The 26187-nt window shown below is 43.7% G+C and overlaps 1 protein-coding gene across 1 annotated transcript in view; it reads left to right on the top strand.

Moving 5' to 3' along the window:
- yes1 (YES proto-oncogene 1, Src family tyrosine kinase) overlaps window positions 1-26187 on the top strand; it is a 50721-nt gene that overhangs the window by 17024 nt on the left and 7510 nt on the right. The window contains exons 2-10 of the mRNA XM_066682083.1: window positions 12027-12317; window positions 15304-15403; window positions 17566-17664; window positions 18135-18238; window positions 18538-18687; window positions 20001-20156; window positions 21571-21750; window positions 22379-22455; window positions 25983-26136. Of these exons, the coding sequence (XP_066538180.1) occupies window positions 12035-12317; window positions 15304-15403; window positions 17566-17664; window positions 18135-18238; window positions 18538-18687; window positions 20001-20156; window positions 21571-21750; window positions 22379-22455; window positions 25983-26136 (1303 nt within the window). The 5' untranslated portion in view covers window positions 12027-12034. The remainder of the gene's footprint in view (window positions 1-12026; window positions 12318-15303; window positions 15404-17565; window positions 17665-18134; window positions 18239-18537; window positions 18688-20000; window positions 20157-21570; window positions 21751-22378; window positions 22456-25982; window positions 26137-26187) is intronic.

A 26187-nucleotide genomic window follows, 5' to 3' on the forward strand; every position in this document is an offset into this window, starting at 1 on the left:
TCTCAAAACTGTGGTACGTGAAGCTGCAAAAGGTGGTACACCAAATGACCTCGGAAAATGTGCTACTGAATTAGGGAATTATTTTCAGAACTGAAAATCTAGTTTACACGTGAAAATGTTCATAATTATGCCCCAATGAAATTTGTTGGTGTTAAAAAATCCAATGTGCTTTGCGTACGCCGAAGTCGATCACGTCTGTAAGGGAACGGGGGCGGAATTCTCTTTTTCTCCCAGAGGGAATGCGATCCCCCAGTTTTTTGTTTTTTGAGAAATCTGTTTAAAGACGGCACAGTTTCAGTTGTATAAAGTTCGTAAGCAAATGCTACAGAAAGATGAGAGCAATTCGGAAACGAGAAAAACAAACCTGAGACGTACTCCGGAGGACTAAATTTAGAGGTAAAAACTGACAGAAACAAAGTAAGAATACTGTAAATGTGAATGAAAAAAAATAGAAGAAAACACTGAAGGAAAACAACGTGGCCGTTCTTCGCGTCGTTAAAGTCCTAAAGCACTAATACAGCGCCGCACCTCCTTCACCTTCTGATACAAGCGCAGAGAGCCGCTGTGAGCTAATGACCTCCATTAACTGTGGAGTTTTTTCCCTTCTCCTTTAAAGGAACTCTTTTCGTGGGGATGCACCGATTTAGAATTTTCGGGCCCGATACGATAACCGATCATTAACAACGTGGAATAGCCGATACCGATGACTATCTGTTTTCATGTGTTTTATACAAATCAAATCAAATTTATTTATATAGCGCTTTTCACAACTGATGTTGTCACAAAGCAGCTTCACAGAATTCCAGTAAGACAAGATTTGACATGAAATGTAAAGACAAATGTAAAACCCTCAAGTGAGCAAGCCAGGGGCGACAGTGGCAAGGAAAAACTCCCCCAGCTGAGGAAGAAACCTTGGGAGGAACCAAGGCTCACAAGGGGTGACCCATCCTCCTCTGGTCAATCTACTGGTGATGATAGTTAGTAGTCCATGAGAACTTCAGTTAGTTCAGTATACAAGGGCTCCTGCACTGTGGTGGTTGAGAGTATCTTTCTGTTTTTTAACCTGGTGTGTGTGTGTGTGTGTGTACGCTGCTATCTGTGTGAGTGTACTGAACGTCACTCATATTTTAAATTAGTTTTAACCAAGGATTTGATTTAGTCCCAGTAACTGTTCTCTGAAGACACTATGAAAAATGTCCTCACAGCAGACATCGTTGTGTATTTACAGGCGTCTGCGCCTAACAATGGCATCCACAAAACAGTTGCCATGGTATCGGTTGTAATATCGGCTAAAATTTCAGTATCGGACCAATAAGATAACTAAAAAAAAATTCCGCATATGGACAAAAATATATATCGTTCACCAATATATCATTTATCCTTAGTTTTTTGTGTTGTTTGATTGTTTATTTATTTATTTAAATCACAGTCCTCGCAGCCTGTTTAATAGCAGCTCAGATCAATTTAAACGACTAATGTGTATTTTTTCTAATGTCGCTGGGAGCATGTTCCCCTCTTGTTTTTTGAGCACTGTTTATATTTGGTGTGTGATTGTGCTTTGGCAGCATTTACATTTGACTTATTTTTGTTCGGTGATGTCTTAATTAAAGTCAAAACACAACACGTCCAAACCACAGACGCTGAGTTGTTTTTTTTTTTGTATGAGCTGCTCAAGTCTTGTGGTCTGCCTCAGCGTTTAGGTTGCTTCCATGTGGCAGATAGGGGCAGAATCATGTGTCTTCACCTTGGTAACGTGGTTTTAAAGGGACAGTACATGAACACACAGTGCAGACATAACAGTATAAAAATACTGTTGATACAGACAAGATTATGTCGATTAGAAGTTCTGAATGTTTTGATTATTTTCCAATTACTTGCCCAGCCCTACATCACAGTGATTTTGAAGCTGTAGTTTTAAGTCAAAAACACTAACTACTTTAATCACTATGAAATATGTAGCAGTGTGGCTACATTGGTGAAGCAGGTAGGTGTCGCAGTCACACAGCTCCAGGGACCTGGAAGTTGTGGGTTTGAGTCCCGTTCCGGGTGACTGTCTGTGAGGAGTGTGGTGTGTTCTCCCTGTGTCTGCGTGGGTTTCCTCCGGGTGACTGTCTGTGAGGAGTGTGGTGTGTTCTCCCTGTGTCTGCGTGGGTTTCCTCCGGGTGACTGTCTGTGAGGAGTGTGGTGTGTTCTCCCTGTGTCTGCGTGGGTTTCCTCCGGGTGACTGTCTGTGAGGAGTGTGGTGTGTTCTCTCTGTGTCTGCGTGGGTTTCCTCCGGGTGACTGTCTGTGAGGAGTGTGGTGTGTTCTCTCTGTGTCTGCGTGGGTTTTCTCCGGGTGACTGTCTGTGAGGAGTGTGGTGTGTTCTCCCTGTGTCTGCGTGGGTTTCCTCCGGGTGACTGTCTGTGAGGAGTGTGGTGTGTTCTCCCTGTGTCTGTGTGGGTTTCCTCCAGGTGACGGTCTGTGAGGAGTGTGGTGTGTTCTCCCTGTGTCTGTGTGGGTTTCCTCCAGGTGACTGTCTGTGAGGAGTGTGGTGTGTTCTCCCTGTGTCTGTGTGGGTTTCCTCCAGGTGACTGTCTGTGAGGAGTGTGGTGTGTTCTCCCTGTGTCTGCAATATGACAATATTAGGACCTTTTATAAATCACTGCTTTCACATGCTTGTGTACGGCCCTACTTCTGAGTCATAGACTTACACTAGAGGAGCACTTTCATTCTTCACGGTGGAGTCCTCTGTATGCAGCTGAATCCTGAATCAGCAGTAGACCCTTTGCTCTTTGTGTGTGGGTGTGCTCTCAACGTGTCTGTTGACCAGCGAGTCCACACTGAGTTCATTAGAGCGGAGTTAAAGGGGCCATGCAGCATGTTGCTGATGTGGACACAGCTCTCTCTCTCGCCCCTCTATAGGGACAGAGCTGCTATTGTGCTCCAGCCATCCTCACATCTGCAGTTCACTCTCTCACCCCTCCCTCACATGCCATTATTCCCCCTCTCACACACATTTGCAGTCCTCGTCCTCTCCATTCATACCGCATCTCCTCCTCCTCTTTCACTGTTCTCATATCATCATCGCTGTGGGGCAAAAACCCATAGATATGTTAACGTCAGCTACTGATGATGGACCATCACAACTCATCCCTAAGGTATTGGATGAGTGTACTGACATCCCTTAGTCCTCATCCTCACTGTAAATTTGTTGCACTTTCTGAAATAAGCCTTACCTTTGGTGAAATATGGACATGAAGACTTCAGGACGTATTCACTCTAGTTAAAGTGATCTGATATCCTGACTTGCTCTTTTAAAGGGGATGTATTTTACCAGTTCTGGGGTCTGTGGAATGTATGTGTCAAAATACCAAAAGGATTGGGGCTGGGCAGTTAATCTACAATAAATCGAAATCGACATTCAGAGCTTCTAATTGAAATAATCTTTTCTATATCTATTATTATATTGATTATTATTATTCAGTTATGTCCCCACTGTGTGTTTATGTACTGTCCCTTTAAAACCACGCTACCACATGGAAGCAACCTAAACGCCGAAGCAGACCAAGCGACTCGAGCGGCTCGTACCAGAGAAAAACACATTGTCTGTGGTTTGGACATGCTGTTGTGTTTTGATTATAATAAAGACGACATTAAACAAAAAGAAGTCAAATGTAAACACTGAGAAAAACGAGAGGAACAAGCTCCTAGTGACATTAGAAAAAATGTCCCAGCGTTAACACTGGAGCACATTTACAGCACAAGCCTCGTCACTGAACTATGAGTCAAAAAACAAACAAACACAAAATAATTGTTCATTAATCATAATCGTGATAAAATGTTAAAATAATCGTGATATTGATTTGCGCTCATATCGCCCAGCACCAACAATGATCAAACTACACAACACTGTTCAGAGGGACAGGTTTCAGCTCCTGTTCCTTTTAAAGGCTAAGCACCACTTAATGGACCTCCATGAATATTTCACATTATTGTAGTTACTGACATATATAAGTATGAATTAAAATGAAAATAGCAGCTTAATTTGCTTTAAAACAGACAATTTTATTAAATTGACGGAAAAACCCGAGCTCGCTACGGAAATTCTTGAACGTAACCGTGAGGTCACTGGTGGACAACAGCTGAACAACGCTGCGGTAAAACACCGTTATGACTGACTGTTATGACAGTATCTAGCTAAATAACCAACATTATTCATGACAATAGCCTAGCAATAAGCTAAACTCAAATGTAGAGGTACCGTTGTTCTTGTAAATGTGATCGAAGTCGAACTCGAATTCATCCGACACTATAAACCTCCGTAATGCAGCTACGTAGCCGAGTATAATCTGAGCACCGAGTTTAGCGAGTCAAGCTAACGTTAACTAACACCAACTAAAACAGGCGAAGTGAGTGTCCTTACCCTGTTTACCTCCATGTTACAGAGGCTCTTGAACACCTTTCGTTGGTGTCCTTACATGTTCATATTGTTGGAAAAGCGCCAGTGAAATGAGCTACAGATAACGGAGTGAGCGGATGGTCCTTTCCAAAGTGCCCGTTTAAAGTGGACAAATTTAGTCCATTTTCTGGATATTTTGGGATCTTTGGGCCATTTGTGCACAGATGTCCCACTGTACATTGAATGATTGCAGCCAAAAACAACACACCTTTTCGTCATTTTGCATTAAATTAAGTGCAGCTTCTAGAGTTGTTGTCCACCATCTACGTCACAGGCAAGACGCCTATTAGAGTTTCCCAACATCGTTGGGGGGGCGGGGCCAACGGTCTTTTAAACCTTATTCCTTGAATTAGTAAGAAATAACATGTTTTCTGACGATCAATAAACACAAGTTAGGAACTCAAATTCCACTGGATTTATTTGTTTGACACTTTCATAGTGCTGCTGCTTAACTTTTAAATGTGAGCCCAGAAATGCTGCTCTTTAATCATTTTTGCGTTGTTCTCGTATTTCTCCACCCTCGCTCTGTTCAACCTCGTCTTTGTGCTGTGATTGAGACAGGATCAATCTGAGGAGCCTGCCCCATCTACGTAAAACCCAACACAAAATCAGAACTCGTTTTATCCCATGCTTCAGACTTGAAACTGTTCAACAGCTCCAGTGTCGGTAGGCGCTCCAGATCCACACACTAATGTGCTAATGCAATGAAAAATGACTTTCATATGTCCTCTTTAAGCAGGGTTTCACTGGGTGTTGGTGCTGGAGTGCTTTTCTGAAAGCTGGGATTGTGTTGAGATGTCACATGCTTTTGGCTGTTTTTAGGCTCTAAACACACTCCCTGGCATTGTTGCTGAATGAGGTTCTGTTAGTGTTTCTGCTCGGATGGGGTTCACAGCTGTATGCAGTCACAAGCCCAGCGTAAGGGGTCTTAACTTTCTCGGGTAGCAAGCAAACATCAGGGCCCGGATATGAGCAGGGCCCGGACTTCTCAGGCTCATTAGCCTTATGCTAAGAGCACACACAGCTGTGGCTGAGTGAAGTGTCCATAGGCCCAAGGAGATTCTCTGAAAAAGTCCTAGTGGGGCATACAGCTGTTTCTGGCCTCAAATTTTCCCCACTGTATTCAACCGGAGCCAGGGTCCTATGGTACACAGGGCTCTCCTTTTTTGTCTGAGTCACTCCTCTCCTCCGCTCTCTCATTGGAGAGCAGCCTCAGAGCCGGGGAGAGACATTGAAGTAAAATAGATCCTTGCTGTCATGCGTTTGGTCACCCCTTGTTTTTAAGGTGTACTCTCACTTGGCGTTCTGTACTTGTTTGACCCCCGAAGTCCAGTACATTAGTGTGATTGCTCTGTCTCAGTTGGACTCGGGGATGGTACGTGTCGTTGTGAGCGCTGACCGTGCCTGCGACTCACTGTAAACACACACAGCGGCAAAGGCGCCATTGTAATCTACTCATAGACATGTTTACTGTACGTCTGATATTTTGTAACTAAACCACCTCCACACGATTGAATCACTCCGCTTTTGGAGCAGATCCTTCCTCCTCAAAGCCACTTTGCTGTCACAGTGCCTGGAAGACTCACGTAATGAATGTAGGCCATATCGTGTGCAGCTGCATGATGTTATTACGCAAGTCAGAACATCACTATTATCACGATATAGGTTTTAAAAATTATAGCGATACGACATCGCACAGCTCTAACGGAAATCACTTCACTGCGTATGAGTGTTGAGAGTCAGTGCAGACAAAACTGCTCAAAATAAACCATAAAATCCTGAACCACATGGTAGGAGAGGGGAGGAGGGACACACAAAAGATACCTCCTTTGAGTTAGAGAGTTTTTCTATGTTGATCGATCTCAATATTCATCACAATGTTAACATTTTGTCTCACTGTGAAAAGGAAAGATTGCAATGGAACAATAACATTTTCATTCATTCATTATCTGTAAGTGCTTATCCAGTTCAGGGTCACGATGGGTCCAGAGCCTACCTGGAATTATTGGGCGCAAGAAGGGAACACACACTGGAGGGTGCGCCAGTCCTTCACAGGAAGTGTGACACACACTCACTCACACCTATGGACCCTTTTGAGTTGCCAATCCACCAACCAACGTGTGTTTTTAGCCCGTGGGAGGAAACCCACGCAGACACAGGGAGAACACACCACACTCTTCACAGACAGTCACCCGGAGGAAACCCACACAGACACAGGGAGAACACACCACACTCCTCACAGACAGTCCACGCAGACACAGGGAGAACACACCACACTCCTCACAGACAGTCACCCGGAGGAAACCCACACAGACACAGGGAGAACACACCACACTCCTCACAGACAGTCACCCGGAGGAAACCCACGCAGACACAGGGAGAACACACCACACTCCTCACAGACAGTCACCCGGAGCGGGACTCGAACCCACAACCTCCAGGACCCTGGAGCTGTGTGACTGCGACACTAACCTGCTGCACCACTGTGCCACCCACAATAATATTTTCTTACCACAAAAAAGTAACTTGTGTCATGAAAAAGTTCTTAGGGCATTAGAACCTCAAGAAGAAATAGTAAAAAGATGGGTTTAAAATAATAAAATAATAAATAAATAAATAAACAATCCCAAGTGCTGAACTGTAAACATATTGCCCATGATCCATTAGAAGGCTTAGAAGAGTGGAAGGCAGGTTGAACGTTTTCACCAATTCGCTGTCTGTAAGCGCTTATCCAGTTCAGGGTCGTGGTCCAGAACCAACCCAGAATCACTGAGTGCAAGGCGGGAACAGTTCTACCTTTGATAGTGTTTATTTAAGAGCAGCAGCCTGATCTATGGCATCGGATCCAATTAAAGATTTGTGAGCGGAGAAACATTTCCCGGGAGGAGAATACACTTTGAGTGAATAAAAATCCCTGTGAGTGAGGGAACGGTTCTGTGCTTGTGTTCTGACAGGGGGTCACCATAGGAGACTATAACATATTTAAAACACACACACAATCGCTTGAATGAAACCCATTACGGTCATGTTTTATGCTCTTAGGTTCACGCCGCCTCCTGTGTTCGTTTACTGTAATGGCATGAGTATACGCGCCTAAAAGAGTGAGGGCTGTGTAACTGGGGATAGAAATGAAGGTTTATTGAGCTCTGTATCAGTTGGGTTTCACTCTCTGATGATGCAGGCTTTAATAAAAATAGCAGCTCTTCCGGTTTGAAAAGTGCACTCTGCCTAAACGCAACTGATTTAAAACCAGAGAATCTCTCAGCCCTAGTCCTGACTGAAGCTCCTGCCTGAGACTTTCATGGCATTGCATTTTTGGCTTTGAGAAGCAACATGTTGGGTCCTGTCTTGATTAAAGGTCACAGCTCGTGCTTCCCGTCTGCTTCTTTTTTGTTCTTTTTTCCCTCGGTTCTTCGTAGGTTCCTCGGTGCACAGTTCCGAAGGCAGGGTTGAGGCGACGGGGACGGAGCTTGGTCTGAATGGAAACATGGCGAGGCATGTTCTTCCTTCTGCGGAACTGAAGGCTATCAGTTACTGTATCTGTCAATCTTTTGGTGCTGTATCTTCACTGTGTGGTACACGCAAGTGTGTCTGTGATTTTTGTCTTTGTCTCCACCTTCATCTGTCTCTTATCTGGATACTGTCTATGATCTCCAGGGAGATGAGCACGTCATTTTATTGGAACTCTGTTTGTGTAAACACGTGTGCACACACACATCCACTGTGTGTGTGTGCATTGTGAGCAGAGTTTGTGTGTGTACAAGTTCATTATGATCAGAAATGTGTGTGTGTGTGCATTGTGAGCACAGTTTGTGTGTACAAGTTCATTGTGTGTTTGTGTGTGTGTGTATATGTGTATACAGACATTGTGACCGGATCTTACTGCATGTGACTTAGTAGTAGGCGATAGGACCGCAAATCAATATCACTTCAATGAACTTTTTTTAAATCTATGATAATAATTAAACATTTTACCTCAATTATGATTAATGAATTGTTAATGTGGTGCAGCAGGTAGGTGTCGCAGTCACACAGCTCCAGGGGCCTGGAGGTTGTGGGTTCGATTCCCGCTCCAGGTGACTGTCTGTGAGGAGTTGGTGTGTTCTCCCAGTGTCCGCGTGGGTTTCCTCTGGGTGCTCCGGTTTCCTCCCACAGTCCAAAAACACACGTTGGTAGGTGGATTGGCGACTCAAGTGTTAAAACCACACTACCACGCTGTAGTCACATGATTCTACCCCTATCTGCAACACGACGGAGAACCTAAAGGCCAAAGCCAACCGAGTGTCTCGAGCAGCTGTGTAAAAAAACACATCGTCTGTGGTTTGGACGTGCTGTGTTTTGGTTATAATTAAGATTACACTGATATAGGTCATTTGTAAAAACTGTTTCAGCCAAAGGACAATCACACACCAAATAAAAACAGTGCTCAGAAAACGAGAGAGGAACAAGCTCCCAGCGACGTTAGAAAAAATAACCTAACTTTAATACTGGAGCATATTTACAGCACAAGCCTCGCCACTCGGCTACGAGGGTCAAAAACACAACAACAAATTAATCGTACATTAATCGTAATCATGGTAAACTATACAATTAATCGTAATATTGATTTGTGCTCATATCGCTCAGTACCTACTTCACAAGAGTCAAAACACATCCAAAACAAACACAGCATTTTTCTTAGGTACAAGTTTCTCGACTCGCTCGGTTGGCCTCAGTGTTTAGCTTCTCCTCCATGTTGCTTTCATGTGGCACATTGGATGGTGGCTGAATCATGTGACTGCAACACAATAGCGTGAAGTTAAAGGGATAGACGTGGACACAAAAACAACAACAACAAAAATGGATTATCAAGAATTAAAAGAAAAATCAATATAATCAATGAAGGTGAGGAACTTCTGATCGACGTACTGAATGTCTATTTTGCTTGGCCAACTCTATCTTCCCACATTCTTATTTTGCTTGGAAGACTGAGGAGAGTCCTCTGTGGGGAATTTTTATTTATTTAATTTTTGAGCAGGTCAAATGTGATGTACTTTATCTTGATTGAAAATGGATCCGGTGCGATCAGTTAATGCCATGTATAAACAATGCCTATGTCCGTCTGGATGGGAGTGTGTCTGTTATGGTGACTCTGTGGGGCTCCTGCAGCACACTCGGGGCCACCTGTTGCTTCAAGGCCTTGCTCACATTCCTCAGGGTCCAGCACATGTGCAGCTGGCCCGGCCGAGCCAAGTGGGGCGTACAGACAGACACACGCACACAGTCCTGTCAGCAATGTGGGCAGGAAGAGGGCGAGATTACACACTCCTCTACCAGCTCGTCCTATCAGATTCCCCCACAGAAAGATGACGCTACTCCGCACTAGAGATGAATGCTGGAGAGGCACTCGAGAGGCGTGATGAGTAGTCTCACACCGGAGAGTCTGAGTCTTTTTGCCCATTAATGTGACAAGGAACAGCCCACTTTGGCAGGAATGTTTTTTTTTTGTGTGTGTGAGAGACATGTAGGGGCAGGCACGGAGAAAACACATCAGTGAAGATGCCTCATTTAAAAGCTCCTACATGTGTCAAATAAACCCATGAAATGATTTTCAGAAAGAGGGACATAGAAATGAAACACCTTTTGGTGAACTGACACCAAACACACACACACACCAAAGGAAAGTGACAAAACAACCTAAAACCGCTGCTCTCCGGTCATTTGTTATTAACTTATTTTTATGATTCCTGTCTTTCTGTGCTCTCATGAGTTTGTGATTCTAGCTCTGATTTTATTCTTTTTATGTACGGTGGCCTAGAGAGTCCTGAAAGGTGCCTATAAATAAAATATATTATTATTATTATTAAAACCTTTGAGTAGCCAAGTGTGTGTCGTAAGTTTTCTAGCTCTTACTAACACAACCTATTTTTTTTTTTTTTAATTATCTTTGTTTCTTTCCTAGAACCCCCACATTTACTGCAAATAGCTCTTCAGTTCTGTGCTTCAGGCACAAGGTCATTCAATAACGAAAGGCTCTGGATCGTATCTGAAGCTGTATCAAACCTAACTCTGCCCTCCCTCACACCCCAGAGACACGCATGAATCAAACATCACTGCTCCTCACCGAGGTGGTGTGTGAGGGTTATTTTTCCCTTTATTAGGAGCATGTTCCTGATTTCCTTTTTAAATTCCTGTTTGTCTCATTGTACTACAACATACATGGTGTATTTTATCATTGTATTTCCACGTAACGCAGATGCCTTCATTGGTGAAACAGATGAATATTGTTTAGAATAGGCCCTGTATTATTTACAGGCGTACGTATTTGATCAGTGATTTTATCCCGGTCTGTTTACAATGGAAGGCGTATGTAAAGGAGCATTGTCTCCACTTCATTGCACAATGGCAGTATTATGAGTATTGTATTTATTAAAAAAAAAAAAAAAAGCAGGTTTGTCTGCTGTTCGTTGCATAATTTGAGAGGTTTATTTCCTCACTGCTGTTTTACTCTGACAGCTTTCTGCTGACAATGAGAAAGAAGTCAAGTCTGGTCAAGTGTACGTAGGGCGTTCTTCAATTATTGGTAATACAATAACATACAATGACGGCGATGAATAGTTCTCCCTTCTTAAAAGCTTTTTGAAATCAGATCATCTGTTAGATCCGTGGTGAATTTGAACAGTGGATTTAAACAAGGATCTGAACCACATCTATCAAATTGCATATAATGAATTTTAAAGATGCTTTTGTCCATGGCAACGTAGCTCTCCCTGTGATTGACTGATATCTGGTCCATGGCGTGGTTATGCCTTGAGCACATCAATTCCAGGTGGGCACCGGTCCCATAATAAAATTGAGGCGTTTACAGGAGATATGTAGTTTTAGAAGAAATGTGTTTTTAGTTCTGATCTAGGTACAGAAAAGTAAATGCAGTGTTAGGAGTCTTGCCCAAGGTTTCCTATTAGTGTAATGTTGTTACCCAATCAGAGCACCGAACCCTAGTCTTCTGTACAGAGATGTGTTTATATGAGCATGTACAGCATTGGGCAAATGTAGTAAATAGATGTTGATTTGGTTTGTAATGTTATGAATGCTGCTCAAGGACCTAGGTTGGTGTGGTGGGTTTACACAGGAATTGAATTGAACTGTAGTGTGCCGTGTTGGTCAGAGGTGTTGCTCTGCACCCAAAACCACGCCGACCACTTCAGTATGGTAGCGGTGTTACCCACTATGCCACGGCACAAGTCAGTTACTATTCAATGATAGTGGTCATGTTCCATAGTTTAAAATGAGCAGGACAGACCAGAGCTGCCAAACATCTGTTAATGAGTGTTTTGTGCTGAGGATGGGCCAAGCCTTCCATTGATTACAAATATCGTGATATTATTTTAGGGCCATATCACCCACCCCTAATATTGACAAAGCCGTTTGTTTGATGGTGGTCATGTTACTTGTTTGTTCTTGGAAGTTTTTCAGTGGATTTTATGCTGTTCGTATTGATATTGGTATTATATCGTATCGACAGAATTCAACTTCCTTAAACAGGTTTCTGACTTTGCTCCTGAGTGCAATTCTACACCAATCTGCCTCTTTGTGTCTCCCCACAGGCTTGACTATGGGTTGTGTCAAGAGTAAAGAGGACAAGGGTCCGACGCTGAAGTACCGGCCGGATGCGTCCAACCCCAGCACCGTCCCCTCCCACATGGGCCACTATGGGCCCGACCCCACCCAGATCGGTCAATCCCCTGCTCTGAAGGGCCCCATGAACAGCTACAACAGCCACTCAACTGCGCTCACTCCATTTGGCGGCTCCTCGTCTGTCATCACTCCTTTCGGCGGAGCTTCCTCTTCCTTCTCCGCGGTTGCCGTGAGCAACCCCTTCCCAGGCAGTGTCACAGGTGAGCGGATGTGGGAACTTAACAGTGGTAGTGTATTTATATCTAAAGGAGCTATCAGTTCTTTTCTTCACTGGTTTTTTTGGAATGTTGTCTGCTAGTTTTCATGCTAAAATGATTGGTTTTGTAGATGCTTTTATTCTGAGCAGTTCACAGATTAGGAGTTTTGGCCAAGGACTCTTATTGGTGTAGCATTGAACTGTAATATATTGTGTGGGAGCTGCCGAATTACTCACTATTCTCTGTCTGACACTAAGATTAATAGTGATTAAAGGCCTGTGTTTGTCCCAGCCATGTTTGAGGCCAAAGTACTCGCCTCGCAGTGGAAGCCAACACTATAAACAGACAAAGTAATAAACCAAGGATGGTCTATTTATGGGGTGGGGCAGTAGCGTTCTGTGGACTAGGGCACTGTGTAATTATGCCACTAGTATATAACACAGACATCCACTGGCATATGCCAATCTCCTACAGTGTAAAGCCACATTAAATCAGGCCTGACACCATAGATGTTTTTATGGTCTATTTTATATATAGAGATAAATGTTATAAATTATATTATTGTCAACATAAACATACCCCCAGAAACCTTAAAGGGTCTACTTTTTAAATAAATGAAGGTTGAAAATAAATGTATTTTTATCTGGTTGTTATAGAAAGATGAGTAACAAGAGGCACGTCTCTCTCTGAGACTCAGACCACGACCCTTGAGGCCCACCCATTCATATTCATGTGATAACAGCGTGATAATCCGGCCGCAATTATTGGTGGTGTACGACGTGTGAAAACGCTCATTTTAGTCACGTAAACTAAAGAACATGGCTATGTCTTCACACTGAGTGGGGAAATCCACGACGGCGCAGTCACACTTTTAAGCTGCCTGAGGAGAAACGGCACGTGAGGCACTGTTAGCAACGATGCTACGCTATTAACGGTTAGCGAGGGAATTCGTGAAGCTAACGGCAAAATGTGCAAAGGCACAGAGTTCACCTGATAGAGGGGAAAAACGGCTTTTAATCAACTTTGGGTGCGCTCTGCTGCTTTCAAGCAGTCGTCTGAAGCTCATATGTATGGCTTTGTTGGTCAAAAGCTGTCTGTGTCTTTGCTAAGTAAATAAATGCCACCATTTTACAAATTATTCAGTTGGTCTCACTGTTGTGGTGGGGGCTAATGGGTCATTGTCTTTGACTGTGTGGAGGGGATTTCTCACCTGTGTTTCTCATGAATAGTCAATGTGTGAGTCGCAGGTTTAGAACAATGGTGTCACATAAGTTCATAGCAAAATAGAAGAAAAACGAATTAAAAAATTAGAAAGCTGTAAACACCTGTGTGACATTAGTTAAAATATCGAGGCACGTCAGATCACCTCAGACAAGGCTGAAAGTCTTGAGACTCCTGGAGGTTTAGGAGCAATGATGTTTTCCCCCCCAAAAAAAAGGATTTTCAGACATTGAAATTGGAATATAAAAATATTAAAATAAAAAAAATGAACAAATAAAAAAAAAATGAATAAGTAAAACCACTGTTTACCAACAAATTGACATAAAAACCCCAGAATATTGACCAGAAAATCTATATATAATTGAAAGCACCAATCAAAAAGATCAGATCCTTACAAAAGCAACAGTGTTCTGATAGTGTGCTTGATCCCTAACTATAACCTAGGGTGCCTTTGAGAAGACGCATTGAAAATTGCCTAACAACGTGTTGTAATCCAATATATCCAATTGTGACCACCTTGAAATAGCTGCTACGTAAAATACAGCTTTAATGGAGCCTCGCACACGCTGCAGATGATCAGAGCACGGCGTAAAACAAAGCTTCACATTGTGTTTAATGTTCTCTCGTCTCGTACTAAATGACATCCTCTTGTTCACCGTGTCAGATATGTGTATCGTCCCGATGCAGCAGTGAGCTCGTGCTTCGGTTGCAGAAGGGTTTTAAATGTGTACTTTACAGAGGCCAGATGTTATGCAAATGATGCTATGAGCACAAAACCCTGTGCTAATGTGTCACGCTCAAAGAGAATTTCAAATTACAGTTGTGTGGCTGAGGGGGGGAGTTTGAGGAGTGAAGCGAACGCGATTCGTTTCTGTTCTCTCACTAATAATCACTCCATTCCTTCAGGCAGGACACTGAATAGCTCTATTGATGCTGCTCGTCTCTTTTCAGCGACTTTTCAGTGGTGGGGGTTGTTGCCATGTCAGTCTGTACCAAAAAAAAAAAAAGAAGGGCAGACTGCTGATAACCAAATCTTTGTCTGGGTTCTACAAACTATTCATAGGTTACGTTTGAGCCATTATTCCACTCGTGGATTGGTGCCATTTTGTGACGTGGTTGAAGGCAGGCTCAGAGTTTAAAGCTGCCATTTCCTCTGATGAACTGTGACTAAGGGGTTTTCTGGACTGAAAAAGTCAGAGTAGCTTGTTTTATCAGTCGTTTCTGCGCACTGTGTGTACTAAATACCCCTCACTCTTGATGATATTGGATCTATATCAGTGTGTTGTGTGATAGTAATCACCAGGCTAGTGCTATGCTATTGACAGACTCAGTCAGTGGGGGATAATCTGGTGTTCTGAGCTGGGGTGGGGTGGATCTGCTTTAATCTAATTCAGTCCTCTGGGTTTCCCCAGCTCTCAAGACTGCCTAAGCTCAGCCATCAATCAGGACCCATCGCCACTACCAGTACATTTCACGTCCGGAGACGGACATTGTTTGTGTAATTAAAGACAAAGGAAAGTCGATTAGAAACTGAGCGTCTGGAGTAATTGGACACTCCACATTGATAAGTATCCCTTACAGGCCTCTGTAAGTACTGCACTCGGTTGCGTTATGTGAAGGCACAAAGAACATGACGGCTTAATTGTACACAACGGGGTTCTGTTACTTGTTGTAGTGTCTATTTCATGTTCTGTCAGTTCTTATCAGACTGTGCAGTGAGATCCCAGTCTGTTTGGATTCACAGTCTGTTTGGATTATTTTCTTGTAGGAGGTGTAACATTCTTCGTGGCCTTATACGACTATGAAGCCCGGACATCGGATGACCTCTCCTTCAAGAAAGGGGACCGCTTTCAGATCATCAACAACACGTAAGTGTTTCCCACTGCTTGAGTTCTCAAATCCAGCTCTGAGTGGATCGCCCTTTTCTGGAGCTTGACTTTTATGGAGTAGGATTTTAATGCTTATATTTCTCTAAGCTGTTATTGTATTGAAGCTTGGCACCGGTCAAAATGTGGGTTAATACTTTGTCTTAATGGTCCATCTGTTCAGTCAGTGGTGCAGTTAGGATCTTAATTACTCCACAGCTCGGAGTGGACGTTCCTCAGAGCGCGGTGGGCAGATCCACTCCTTTGATGGGGGAATTTTAGCTGCGTGCCTTGCATTCCTCAGGTTCATAACCTTCTTTCTGAGTGTTGATATTTTGGCCAGTTTGGGCTTGTTGACTCTGCTGGGGTGTGGTGAGAACAGGTGTGTTGGGAAATGCAGTTTGTCATTGTGCCGCTCAGTTTGACTAAGGATAGGATTTTGTGCATTTGGAAAAATAACTTTTAAGCTTTTGGCATGAAATCCACTTTTAAAGAACTCGATACTGCTTTAAAAAAACACGTACGGCGTGTGTCACTAAGGACATTGTAGAGTGAATGCCATGGTGAATACTGTCTAAACGTTGTAATAGGTTTTAAACTACAGTTTAAAAACTAAAAAAAAGGTTCCTAAATGGTTCTAGGCATGGATATACAGTTCTAGTAAATCATTTAATTTATTTGTTTTTTCTAGGGTTGGGCGTTATAACGATAATACTGTATACCACGGTACAGGGGGTCCTCGGCTTACGACGTTGATCCGTTCCTACGTCGCGTCGTAAACCGATTTTCGGTGTAAGTTGGTACACACTGTACGTAAATAACATACTGTAAGCACTTATCCTATCCTAACACCTATCCTCCTCGGTCCCGAGCCGCGTAATTGCGTGTTTTACCGCTGCGCACACCAAACACGAAGTTCCGGTGTGGTCCTCCTCAGTCCTGCATTTTACTCTGTGTTTATAGCTCTTAGACTTTAATGAGAAAATATCCACATAATATAATAATAATGATTGTATGGGTATAGCACCTTTCAGATTCCCAAGGTCGCGTTACACAGGGAGGCACCAAAAAGAAACAACAACAACAAGAAAACAAAAGAGATTTGAAAGAAGAAAATGAAGAGCAGGGGGCGGTGACTTTGTGGTAAAGTCTTAAAGCGTGGGGACCATAATGCTGAATCATTTACCACCAGCTGTGACTAGTCTGAATTTAGCTACTGACAAGAGACCACTCTCAGTGGACCTCAGTGATTTTGCAGGACACTAGTGGTGTCTGGTAAAATAAAATAATTTATTACATAAAAGGAATACATAATAAAATCTATAAATTAGGGCTGTGCCGTATCGTATAATTCACAGTAATATCATCAGCATTTTTAAAACGATTAAAAACAAATCAGTATTGTGATGTCGTGATGTTGTTTAAATAATGACTCAGCACAGCGAATATTCTGTGTTTTTGATATTTCCTGTGAAGTTTTAAGGTCACTTTTTGTATAATTGTTTACGTTTGCCGTTTATATGAACACACTGCATTTTCTGCACTTTGTTTGTGTGGTAGATTTATGCCACATTATTGTTTTATACGAAATCAGAATCTTGGTAAATTACAGTTTGTAATTTATTTATTTATTTATTATGTTTGTTACATTTGTAGTAAAATAAATTTAAATAAAAATAACCATGTATTACCATTGATATAGTAAATTCTATATAGAATTAATATTAGTATAGCATTGATTTCTCTTTCAATAGTGTGTCCTTGAAATTATTAAAAGTATTTTTCAGTGTTTTTTTTTTTTTTTAATATCGACAAGAATATCGTTATCACCAAAATACCCGGAAATATCGTGATATTATTTTAGGGCCATATCGCCCACCCCTAATATAAATAATAAAAGAACAGTGCTGATATAACAGTGTATGTGTTTGGACACACTTGCAGCATCTCCGAGAGCTACAGCCTGATTGTTATTAATGTCTATGGGATATGTATGTAATACGACTCCAGGAATTCAGTAAAATTCTGGTTTGTTATGAAAATAAAACCTTATTAATGTGAGTAGTAACCCGTAGCCCTCTACAATGGGCTCTGTACGGTCACAGTTCTTTGTTGTTGGAGCTTGTTTCCTTATTGGTGATTTTTGCTCTTGTTCTCCTCCACAGAGAGGGAGACTGGTGGGAGGCCCGCTCCATCAACACGGGGAAGAAGGGCTACATTCCCAGCAATTATGTGGCCCCCGCCGACTCCATCCAGGCTGAAGAGTAAGAGTCTCCTCTCTCCCTGCTCTGATCCGCCCAGCTCTAATTAAGAGTGCATGACGTCCAGTCACACTGACCCCAGCACCCGAGCGCTTACAAACACACCACAGCACACATGACTGGACGACAAAAGAGCTTCTCTCTGACACATACCCAGACACACACACACACTCCCACAGAAGCCTCTTCCACTGGATGCATTAATGCACTCTGTCACTGTGTTGTCCTCCCACTGCAGAGGCAGTAGAGAAAGCCTGCTGGCACAATTCACCAATGCATTAGAGTAGCCCTAGGGAAATGTGGCAGTAGACCAGGCCACGGCCAGTCCGACAGACAGCGTCTGTTCTCTGCCAAGGCCCTGTGCCGTCACGACCACTCCCGGTTCAAGTAAAGCCAGGCCGTACGGATGCACCATGCTTCAGTTATCCAAGAGCTCCCAGCTGTAGCGTCACTTCCTTGTCTCGTTTTTGCAGATGGTACTTTGGGAAAATGGGGCGCAAAGACGCAGAGCGACTGCTGCTGGTGCCTGGAAACCAGCGGGGCACTTTCCTGGTCAGGGAGAGCGAGACAACAAAAGGTGAGAGATCCACAGCGTAGAAAGGAAGTGGAAGCTTAGAGTGACTGAAGCAGATGGACTTTCCTGCTCCTCCACTGAGCAGGGACAGCCTAGTATTTACTGACCGCAGTCTACACCCCTCTATACCCTGCTTTAACATCTGTATAGGGGTTTTAGCTTGAGCACTCCTTCATGTCTTTGTCCCTTTTGTCCCTGTTGTTCTTAACAGTGAGGTGGATGGCATGAGGACGTAAGTATTGCTTGACTGTAAACAGAGGCTTGTGATTTGTGTGTAAGTGTAAATTCCTTCCTCCGCACAGGAGCCTACTCTCTCTCCATACGGGACTGGGATGAGATGAAGGGAGACAATGTGAAACATTACAAAATCCGTAAGCTTGACAACGGAGGCTACTACATCACCACCAGGGCCCAGTTTGAGACGCTGCAGAAGCTGGTCAAACACTACACAGGTACAAATATGGTGTAGATATATCCTCTTGTGGTTTACAGGGCACAGCCAATGAGAACGTGAGTGTGGTCAGGTGCTGGTGTTGGGTGATTAGGGCTGGATCACAAACCCCCCTCCTTTAGTCATTATAAGGAGTGTCTTTGGACAAATGTTAAAGGAACACTAGATAGTTTTTTTAACTTTAAAGTACAGCATGAAAAGTTTGTGATGCTCCACAGGACTGAAATAAAGACAAAAAAAATAAAATCACCTCAGTCCTTGCTCTGAGTCCAAACTCTGAAACTGCACTGTGTATCTTTTTGAAGAGGGGAGGAAGTAGGTAGTTTAAGCCTGGGAGGTCAGTGAGTGTCTGAGCAGAGCACATGTGCAGAAGGCTGATGGATGTGGAGTGTCTGCTGCGCAACTGGCAGCAACAGGTGAGCGACATCTGTGTGGGGCACTATTTCATTCTCTGGGATTGGCTGGAAATCTTGGTTTATTGGGCTAAGAAGAGTGTTGAGCAGATTTTTTGACACCGTGGCCACTCTGATCTTAGGAAGGTCGCATGACGGCTCAGGAATGAAGTCAGAAAGCTCTTGTTTTGGGAACATCAGAGACTCTACATTTAAAAAAAGGTTTCCTTGGAAGATTTCTAGGTTTCTAATGGGGGTGGGGGCTTCATGTAGTTGGAAGCCGATCGCCTCCTCCGTCATCCCCCGTGTAGAAGGCTCACTCCTCCAGTGGCCTTTGCTTCTGCTTGTGTGTTGGGTGTCCTGCGTTTTAAGGTTTTGTTTTTCACAGTATTGCACTTTTTTCATGTGTTAAGGTGTTGGTGATACGTTTTGTTGACGAAAGTTCAGTAATAAGCTTTGTGAAGGTTACCGAGCAGTGAGCCAGGTTTGCGGCTGTTAACTTTAGCCAGATTAGCTTATCTGTCTGATGCTGTGGTTATAACGGTTAGCGTAACACCCAAATCACACTATGGAGGTAATAACACAGTCCACTGTATATTATGAGAGATATATGGGTTTTATCATGCATTCGTCAACATTTAATTCGATTCAATACTGAGGTAGTGTGTGTGCACAAGCCCCGATTGTGTTTATACCTTGAAGCGCCGAGAGCCGGTCGTGACCAATGTGAATATTCCTCGGCTCAGAAGGTCTGTGTATGTGTGAGACTTGTTTTCACGACGATACTGTAAATGTGAATTACACTCAGCAACAGGTAGAGGGAGCTCAGGAGACAAAAAGCCACTACAGTGCTGATATTAACATCGTAACGTCTTTAAGTGTAGCCTAACTCCCCATTTGATATGTCTCTCTGTGTTTGTAGAGCATGCAGACGGACTGTGTTACAGACTCACTACAGTGTGCCCAACAGTGAAGCCTCAGACTCAGGGCTTGGCTAAAGACGCCTGGGAGATCCCCCGCGAATCTCTGCGACTGGAAGTCAAACTGGGGCAGGGCTGCTTCGGGGAAGTCTGGATGGGTAAGAGAGAAATGCGTACACACCCCCACACACACACACACCACTTTAAAATACTTTACAGCAGCGTTTTTGCAGTTGAGCAGTAAAAAAATGTGCCACATTCCACCTCCCAGTAAAACTAAACCAAATATCAAATCAGCAGCAGTTGTTCTGGGGACTGCGTGGATTGGGTAACACTGCTGTACAGTTAGGGCATGACACGTGGACCATATGGACGCCAGCGCATACCAGTTTAAGAGTTCAGGCTTCAGCTCTGTCTATAAAATGTGTGAAGGTTAAACAAAATGTTTATGTAAGAGTTGAACTTGTGAATACTTGAGCCACCCAGGGACGGCGTACGTTAACAAAACAATAACAAACGCTACTCCAACTCATCCCAAAGCTATTGGGTGGTGCTCCATCACTCCTCCAATGCTGGGAGGCTTTATGTTTCTGTAACCGACGATGGCATTGGGCCTAGCGACTTTCAGCTCATGACAAACTTCTCCGCAGCAGTCATTATTTTCATTCTATGCCGAATATAAAGGCTTTCTGTTCTGTTCCGTTTCTGTTCAACTCACTGTAGCTGAATTCTCTCATTATTGGGGCCGTCATATTAACTTTCACGGATTTTGACGTGTTTAGCTCCAAACCTCCCACACACAAGCTGCAGAGAGCCTGTCACATTTAAGCATTTAACCTCCACATCCTGAGCTGATGATCACCGAGCCTGGAGCTGTGTATAATGGGCTGTTTGGAGAAGCTCGGTGCGGAGGGCTGCTGTGGAAGAGTGGGGTTTGGTAAACACTGCTTACCTCTTTCATCACGGCTCACAAAGCCTGGCCTACAGCAAGCCCCGACATGCAGCAGAACATTACGCAACCGGAGGAATTCCTCGCCTCTGCTTCGTGCAGGTTGCACACTCAGGCTAATAGCTGCCTTTTCCCCTGCAGTGAAACCTCAGAAGAGAAGTGGTGACAATTAGACCCCCCACTGAAACACACTCGGGAGTATCAGTAGGATCTGGCAAAGTAAAGCAGTTTACAGCAGCCTCGGCTTCTGACACAGAACCCGCAGCAGGATGGTGTTCTGTGGAAAGATAACTTTTTAATACAAAGGGCACACGTCCAGTTCTTGAGGTCCTCGGGCCATTAAACTCCTCCCATGAATAGAGAATGAAGCACTCAGGTGTGTTAGGAGCAGGAGCAGAATGAAAACACGGAGTGACTGCACGGACTGGATTGAAAACTGGATTAAACCACTTTGTTTAACGTCTTAATGTTTACAAATTTGTACAAAAACACCAAATGTATCTCTGCCCTCACTTTGTGTGGATTGCTGTGATTTCTAAGATTTCACCAACACTTTTAAAACATATTTGTGCACCTTAAAATATGAACGTGTATTGTATAATCTCTCTCTCTCTCTCTCTCAGGCACTTGGAACGGTACTACTAAGGTGGCAATAAAGACACTGAAGCCAGGGACCATGTCTCCGGAGGCTTTCCTGCAGGAAGCTCAGATCATGAAGAAGCTCAGACATGACAAGCTGGTGCCTCTGTACGCCGTGGTGTCCGAGGAACCCATCTACATCGTCACTGAGTACATGGGAAAAGGTAACACAAAAAGATGTGCATCAGTGTAAGAGAGGGAATGTTATATTAGGCGGTGGAGGTGTGTGTGTGTGTGGGGAGCTGACATTGGGGGGTATCCATATGTACGTCAGTAATACAGCCCAGTGTGTGAGACGACTTAAAATAATCTACGCACGGCATCTGTGATGGGGATGGGCAGAAAAGCTTGTTTGGCATTTGAATATCCGCATGAATCACATCTGTACCCAAACCACCCACTGCATCACTAGCTCTTCACAGGGGTCATCAGGTATGCACCTCCCCTCGTCAGTGTTTCGCTGAATTAAGCCCACGACACCCCCCAGAACGTACAACAGTGAAGTCTGGCATCCCAGACCCACCCCCCTCCAAGCTAGCTTTACAGTCATTCCTTACCCCTAAGCTTCAATAATCGTAAATCCACACTGGCCTCCCTGGTGACTAAAGCTGTACCTAGCCCCACTGGCACCGTTAATGCATGCTCAGTGCAACCAGTTACATGTGATTTTACATGCTACGGTACTGCTAATAAAGTACTGTTAATGTTAAACCACCCCCCAGACTCTGTGATGACAGGCAGAAGGAGAACATGACTCTGTATCATTCTCACGTCTGTGATTGTGTGTTCCAGGGAGTTTGCTGGACTTTCTGAAGGAAGGTGAAGGCAAATTCCTGAAGCTTCCCCAGCTGGTGGACATGGCGGCGCAGGTGAGAGAGGAGAGCCATCTGTGTTGTTTCCTGTGTGTGTGTGTGTGTGTGTGTGTGTGTGTGTGTGTGTGTGTGTCTCCTCTGCTCTGTTTTCTCTTAGTCAGCCTGTTACGGTGAACACGAAGCCAGCTGTTTTCTGCGCCTCCTGTCAACAGTCTGCAGACCAATTTAGAGGCGAGGAGAGTGTGGCAGAAGCTGAGAGAAAAGCATGTCTCAGAGCGGCTGGCTCTCACTTTCTTCCCCGTCTGGCTGTCATATCTCTTTAATATCTGATCTGACATCTCGCCACCCGCCTTCTTCTCCCAGGAACCTCTCATGCTCATTTTCCACCTGATGCTTCGAGCACTTAACCTCCGCTCCCCAGAGAACACTTCACTCTAATGCAACTGCTCACTTGTTTCTCTGTGCTCTTAAGGCAGCTTCTTCCGTCACTTTTCTCCTTCGTTCTTTTACTGTCACCACCACAGCGTCTTTACTTACTCCCTCAGAGCGCTGTAATCTCTGACACACAGAGGTCACTGTGTTGGAAACATGGATTCGTTCCGTGAGTTGAAGCTCATTGTGAGATCAACTGTAAGATGTCAGTTTGCTGCTGCTCAGCCTCTGAAGACTTTGGTTAAATGACATTACTTTTAAAAGACTCATATTTCATGTAGGGCTTTTTATTATTGTACTATTACAAGGGGGGTCTTCTCCTACTTGTAATGGGGCTTTTCCACTACATGGTACTTAATGGACCCTGCTGGTCTCTGCTTTGCTGTTTACCTTTCCATTAGTCAAATTTGGTCCCTGGAACAGGGCACCTGGTTGCTCGTAGTTCCAAGCGAGTCGAGTAGGTACTAAACCGTGTAGAGCACTGATTTGCCAGGGAAATGTGATCGCATTTGTTTTTGACTCTCAACGGCAGCACGTAAAGTCACGCCATAGACGCTGCTACAGCGATTGAAAACTCTTGATGCTCAGAGCTGTGTTCATTCCCAAACAACAACATGTGAATACATGATGAGTGAACAACATTACCGCTGCTGCTACTGCTGAGGTTTCAAAAACCTGCAGCTCCTTTTGCAGACGGTGTTTTGCAACGTCACCTGCTACATTCCCGTATTTGTGTGTGGAGGCGGGGTAGGGACTACTTGGAAAAAGTACCAGGTAGCGAAAAGTGGAGCAGAGCAGGTAACATGTAGTGTTAAAAGCACCATATATTTCCGTCCCATCTAAAACACACACAAGCTAATGCTCTTTGTAATTTTAACAGTAACCTATGGATAAAACTGTATTTTTACTCTTATCCTTTCCTTTGCCCTTTATGAAATACTTCTACTTACCAGTGGTTGAACAGCACATGCTACTAATTACTGTAGGTTTGTATGGGGATGGCATGAAGGAGTTTAAGAGAGAAAGTATTGCCCTTTTCACACATGAATTTCTAGAGAAACTCCGGAGTATCAGGTCTGGAAATGTCTCGGAAAAGTCGTTCACACATGTAGCTCACAGCAGCAGATCTTCAGCCTCAGGCACGTTCTCGCAGCGGGAGATGAAACACGTGCTTTAGGCGTGGCACACAGCACATGCTCGAGTAACTCCAGAACATTTCCCGAGTTGTTTTCACATGCACTGACTCAGACTTTACTCAGAGCACTTACTAGGGCTCGAGGAGGATAATGTCCAGGTAAAGTCCGGGACAAATGTAAACACCAGAACATTTCTGGATGACCGCGCAAGTGTGAAAGGGACTTATGAGTTAAGACACTGTCATGGTGACAGCAAAAAGGAGAGAGAAGAGCATGAGAACAATCATTGAATGTTTTTTTTTTTTTGTGTGTGTGATCAACAAAATGGAGTCTGTCATAAGAGTATTTTTATTTCCCTCCCTCCCCTCAGTGCTGTGGTTTCGTTGGCCATCTCTGACACAATTGAGTGGTTGACCATCACAGTCCAAGATTAACTATAGAGTCAGATTCTGTAGTATTTTAATGCCATCTGAAGGGGGGGGCATTAGGGGCTTTATGTCAGTGTTTTCAAAAGTCAGTGATTTCCCGTTTCACACAAATGTCCTAAAAACAGTTCTCAAAAAGCTACTTTTTCCACAAAAGTTTTCAACTTAAGGACATAGCAGAGATGTTGGGTCATCACACTGCGTCATTTAACTCCCCTGACACTGGGACAGGAACTCTGAATATAGTCTGTAATTGAAATACAACTCCAGCTATGACCCCCAGCTTAACTTTTCCCACATTCACACTGTTACGTTCAGTAGCATAGTTGTGCTCCTCAGAACGGCTCGGCTGCTTTGGGATCTGGTAATTGTTCTCAGGCTATTTGTGCACTCTCCTTAATTAAACTGCTAATGCGTCAGTAATGCTCTCAGCTCATACTGCTCGTTTGCTCTCTTTAATTAAACTCATGATGGCCACATTCCCAGGTTTTTACCACTTCCGCTCTGTGGAGTTCTTGTTTACTTGCGGCTGTACATCAAGGGCATGAGTTTATATGTAATAGTGAGTTACACAATTTTCTGGTGTTGCAACAAGAAACGACCCGTGTAAAGATGTGTTTGTTTGTGAACGTGTGTGACAGGTTTAATGTATCTTTACGTTCACGTCATACTAAAATACTACTGTATTTCAAACAAAACATAGCAAACAATTTTAATGAAATTGAATGTTTATTAATATAAATAAACTCGAATCTCCCAGTTTAGAATCCATAGAGTGGCCCACCATATGGGGGCGGCCATTTTTAAAATGGTTTTAGTAAAAAATCTGATATTTTCAGGTCACTAGAGCCCCTTTCACACATGCACTCTAGCGCCCTAGTGGAGACTCTGGGTAAAATTACTGTAGATTTGTATGGGGACGGCATGAAGGAGTTTAAAGGAGAACGTATTGCCCTTTTCACACATGAACTTACACATGAATATCTAGAGAAACTCCGGAGTATCGGGTCTGGAAATGGCTCGGAAAAGTCGTTTTCACATGCAGCTCACTTCTCACATGCACTGACTCAGACTTTACCCAGAACACTAGAGCCCATTTCACACATGCACTCTAGCGCCCTAGTGGATACTCTGGGTAATACAGGGTCAGGTGCTGCTTAGTTTCCTCAGAGCTTCTCTGGAGAACATATTTGAAATGTGCTTCGGTGTCATTCTGCTGGTTGTTATCGACGATAAAGACAAATCTTTGCAGTCTAATGACTCCTTTCAGAAAGTAAATATGGTAACACTTTAAAACCCTAGAGCTTTTTTTGTTGAGTCTCGAGTGAAAGGAATTAATATAGGGTCAGTTTCCCAGAGAGGGATTAGGCTTAGTCCTGCACTGCAGTGTTCTGAATTGAAAGGAAAATCCAGGACTTGGCATAAACCCTGTCTGGGAAACTAGCCCATAATTTTACCACATGCATTTGTTGTTCCCTGTAATAAAAACGGCAACATCTAAGGGTTAATCAGACCTCAGACCTGCAGGCTCTAGCTTGTGGTAAACCTTTGCCGGGGCGTAGTTTTAAGCCTGGTTTGCTTTCTCCTGCAGATCGCTGATGGCATGGCCTTCATTGAGAGAATGAACTACATTCACAGAGACCTGCGGGCAGCCAACATCCTGGTGGGGGATAATCTCGTCTGTAAGATCGCCGACTTTGGCTTGGCGAGGCTCATCGAAGACAACGAGTACACTGCAAGACAAGGTGCGTGTCTGACAGGGTGTTGGCGTCAGCAGAGGTGGTATTTGTTAAATA

The sequence above is a fragment of the Hoplias malabaricus genome, chromosome 9 (assembly GCF_029633855.1).
Source record: "Hoplias malabaricus isolate fHopMal1 chromosome 9, fHopMal1.hap1, whole genome shotgun sequence".
NCBI lineage: Eukaryota > Metazoa > Chordata > Actinopteri > Characiformes > Erythrinidae > Hoplias > Hoplias malabaricus.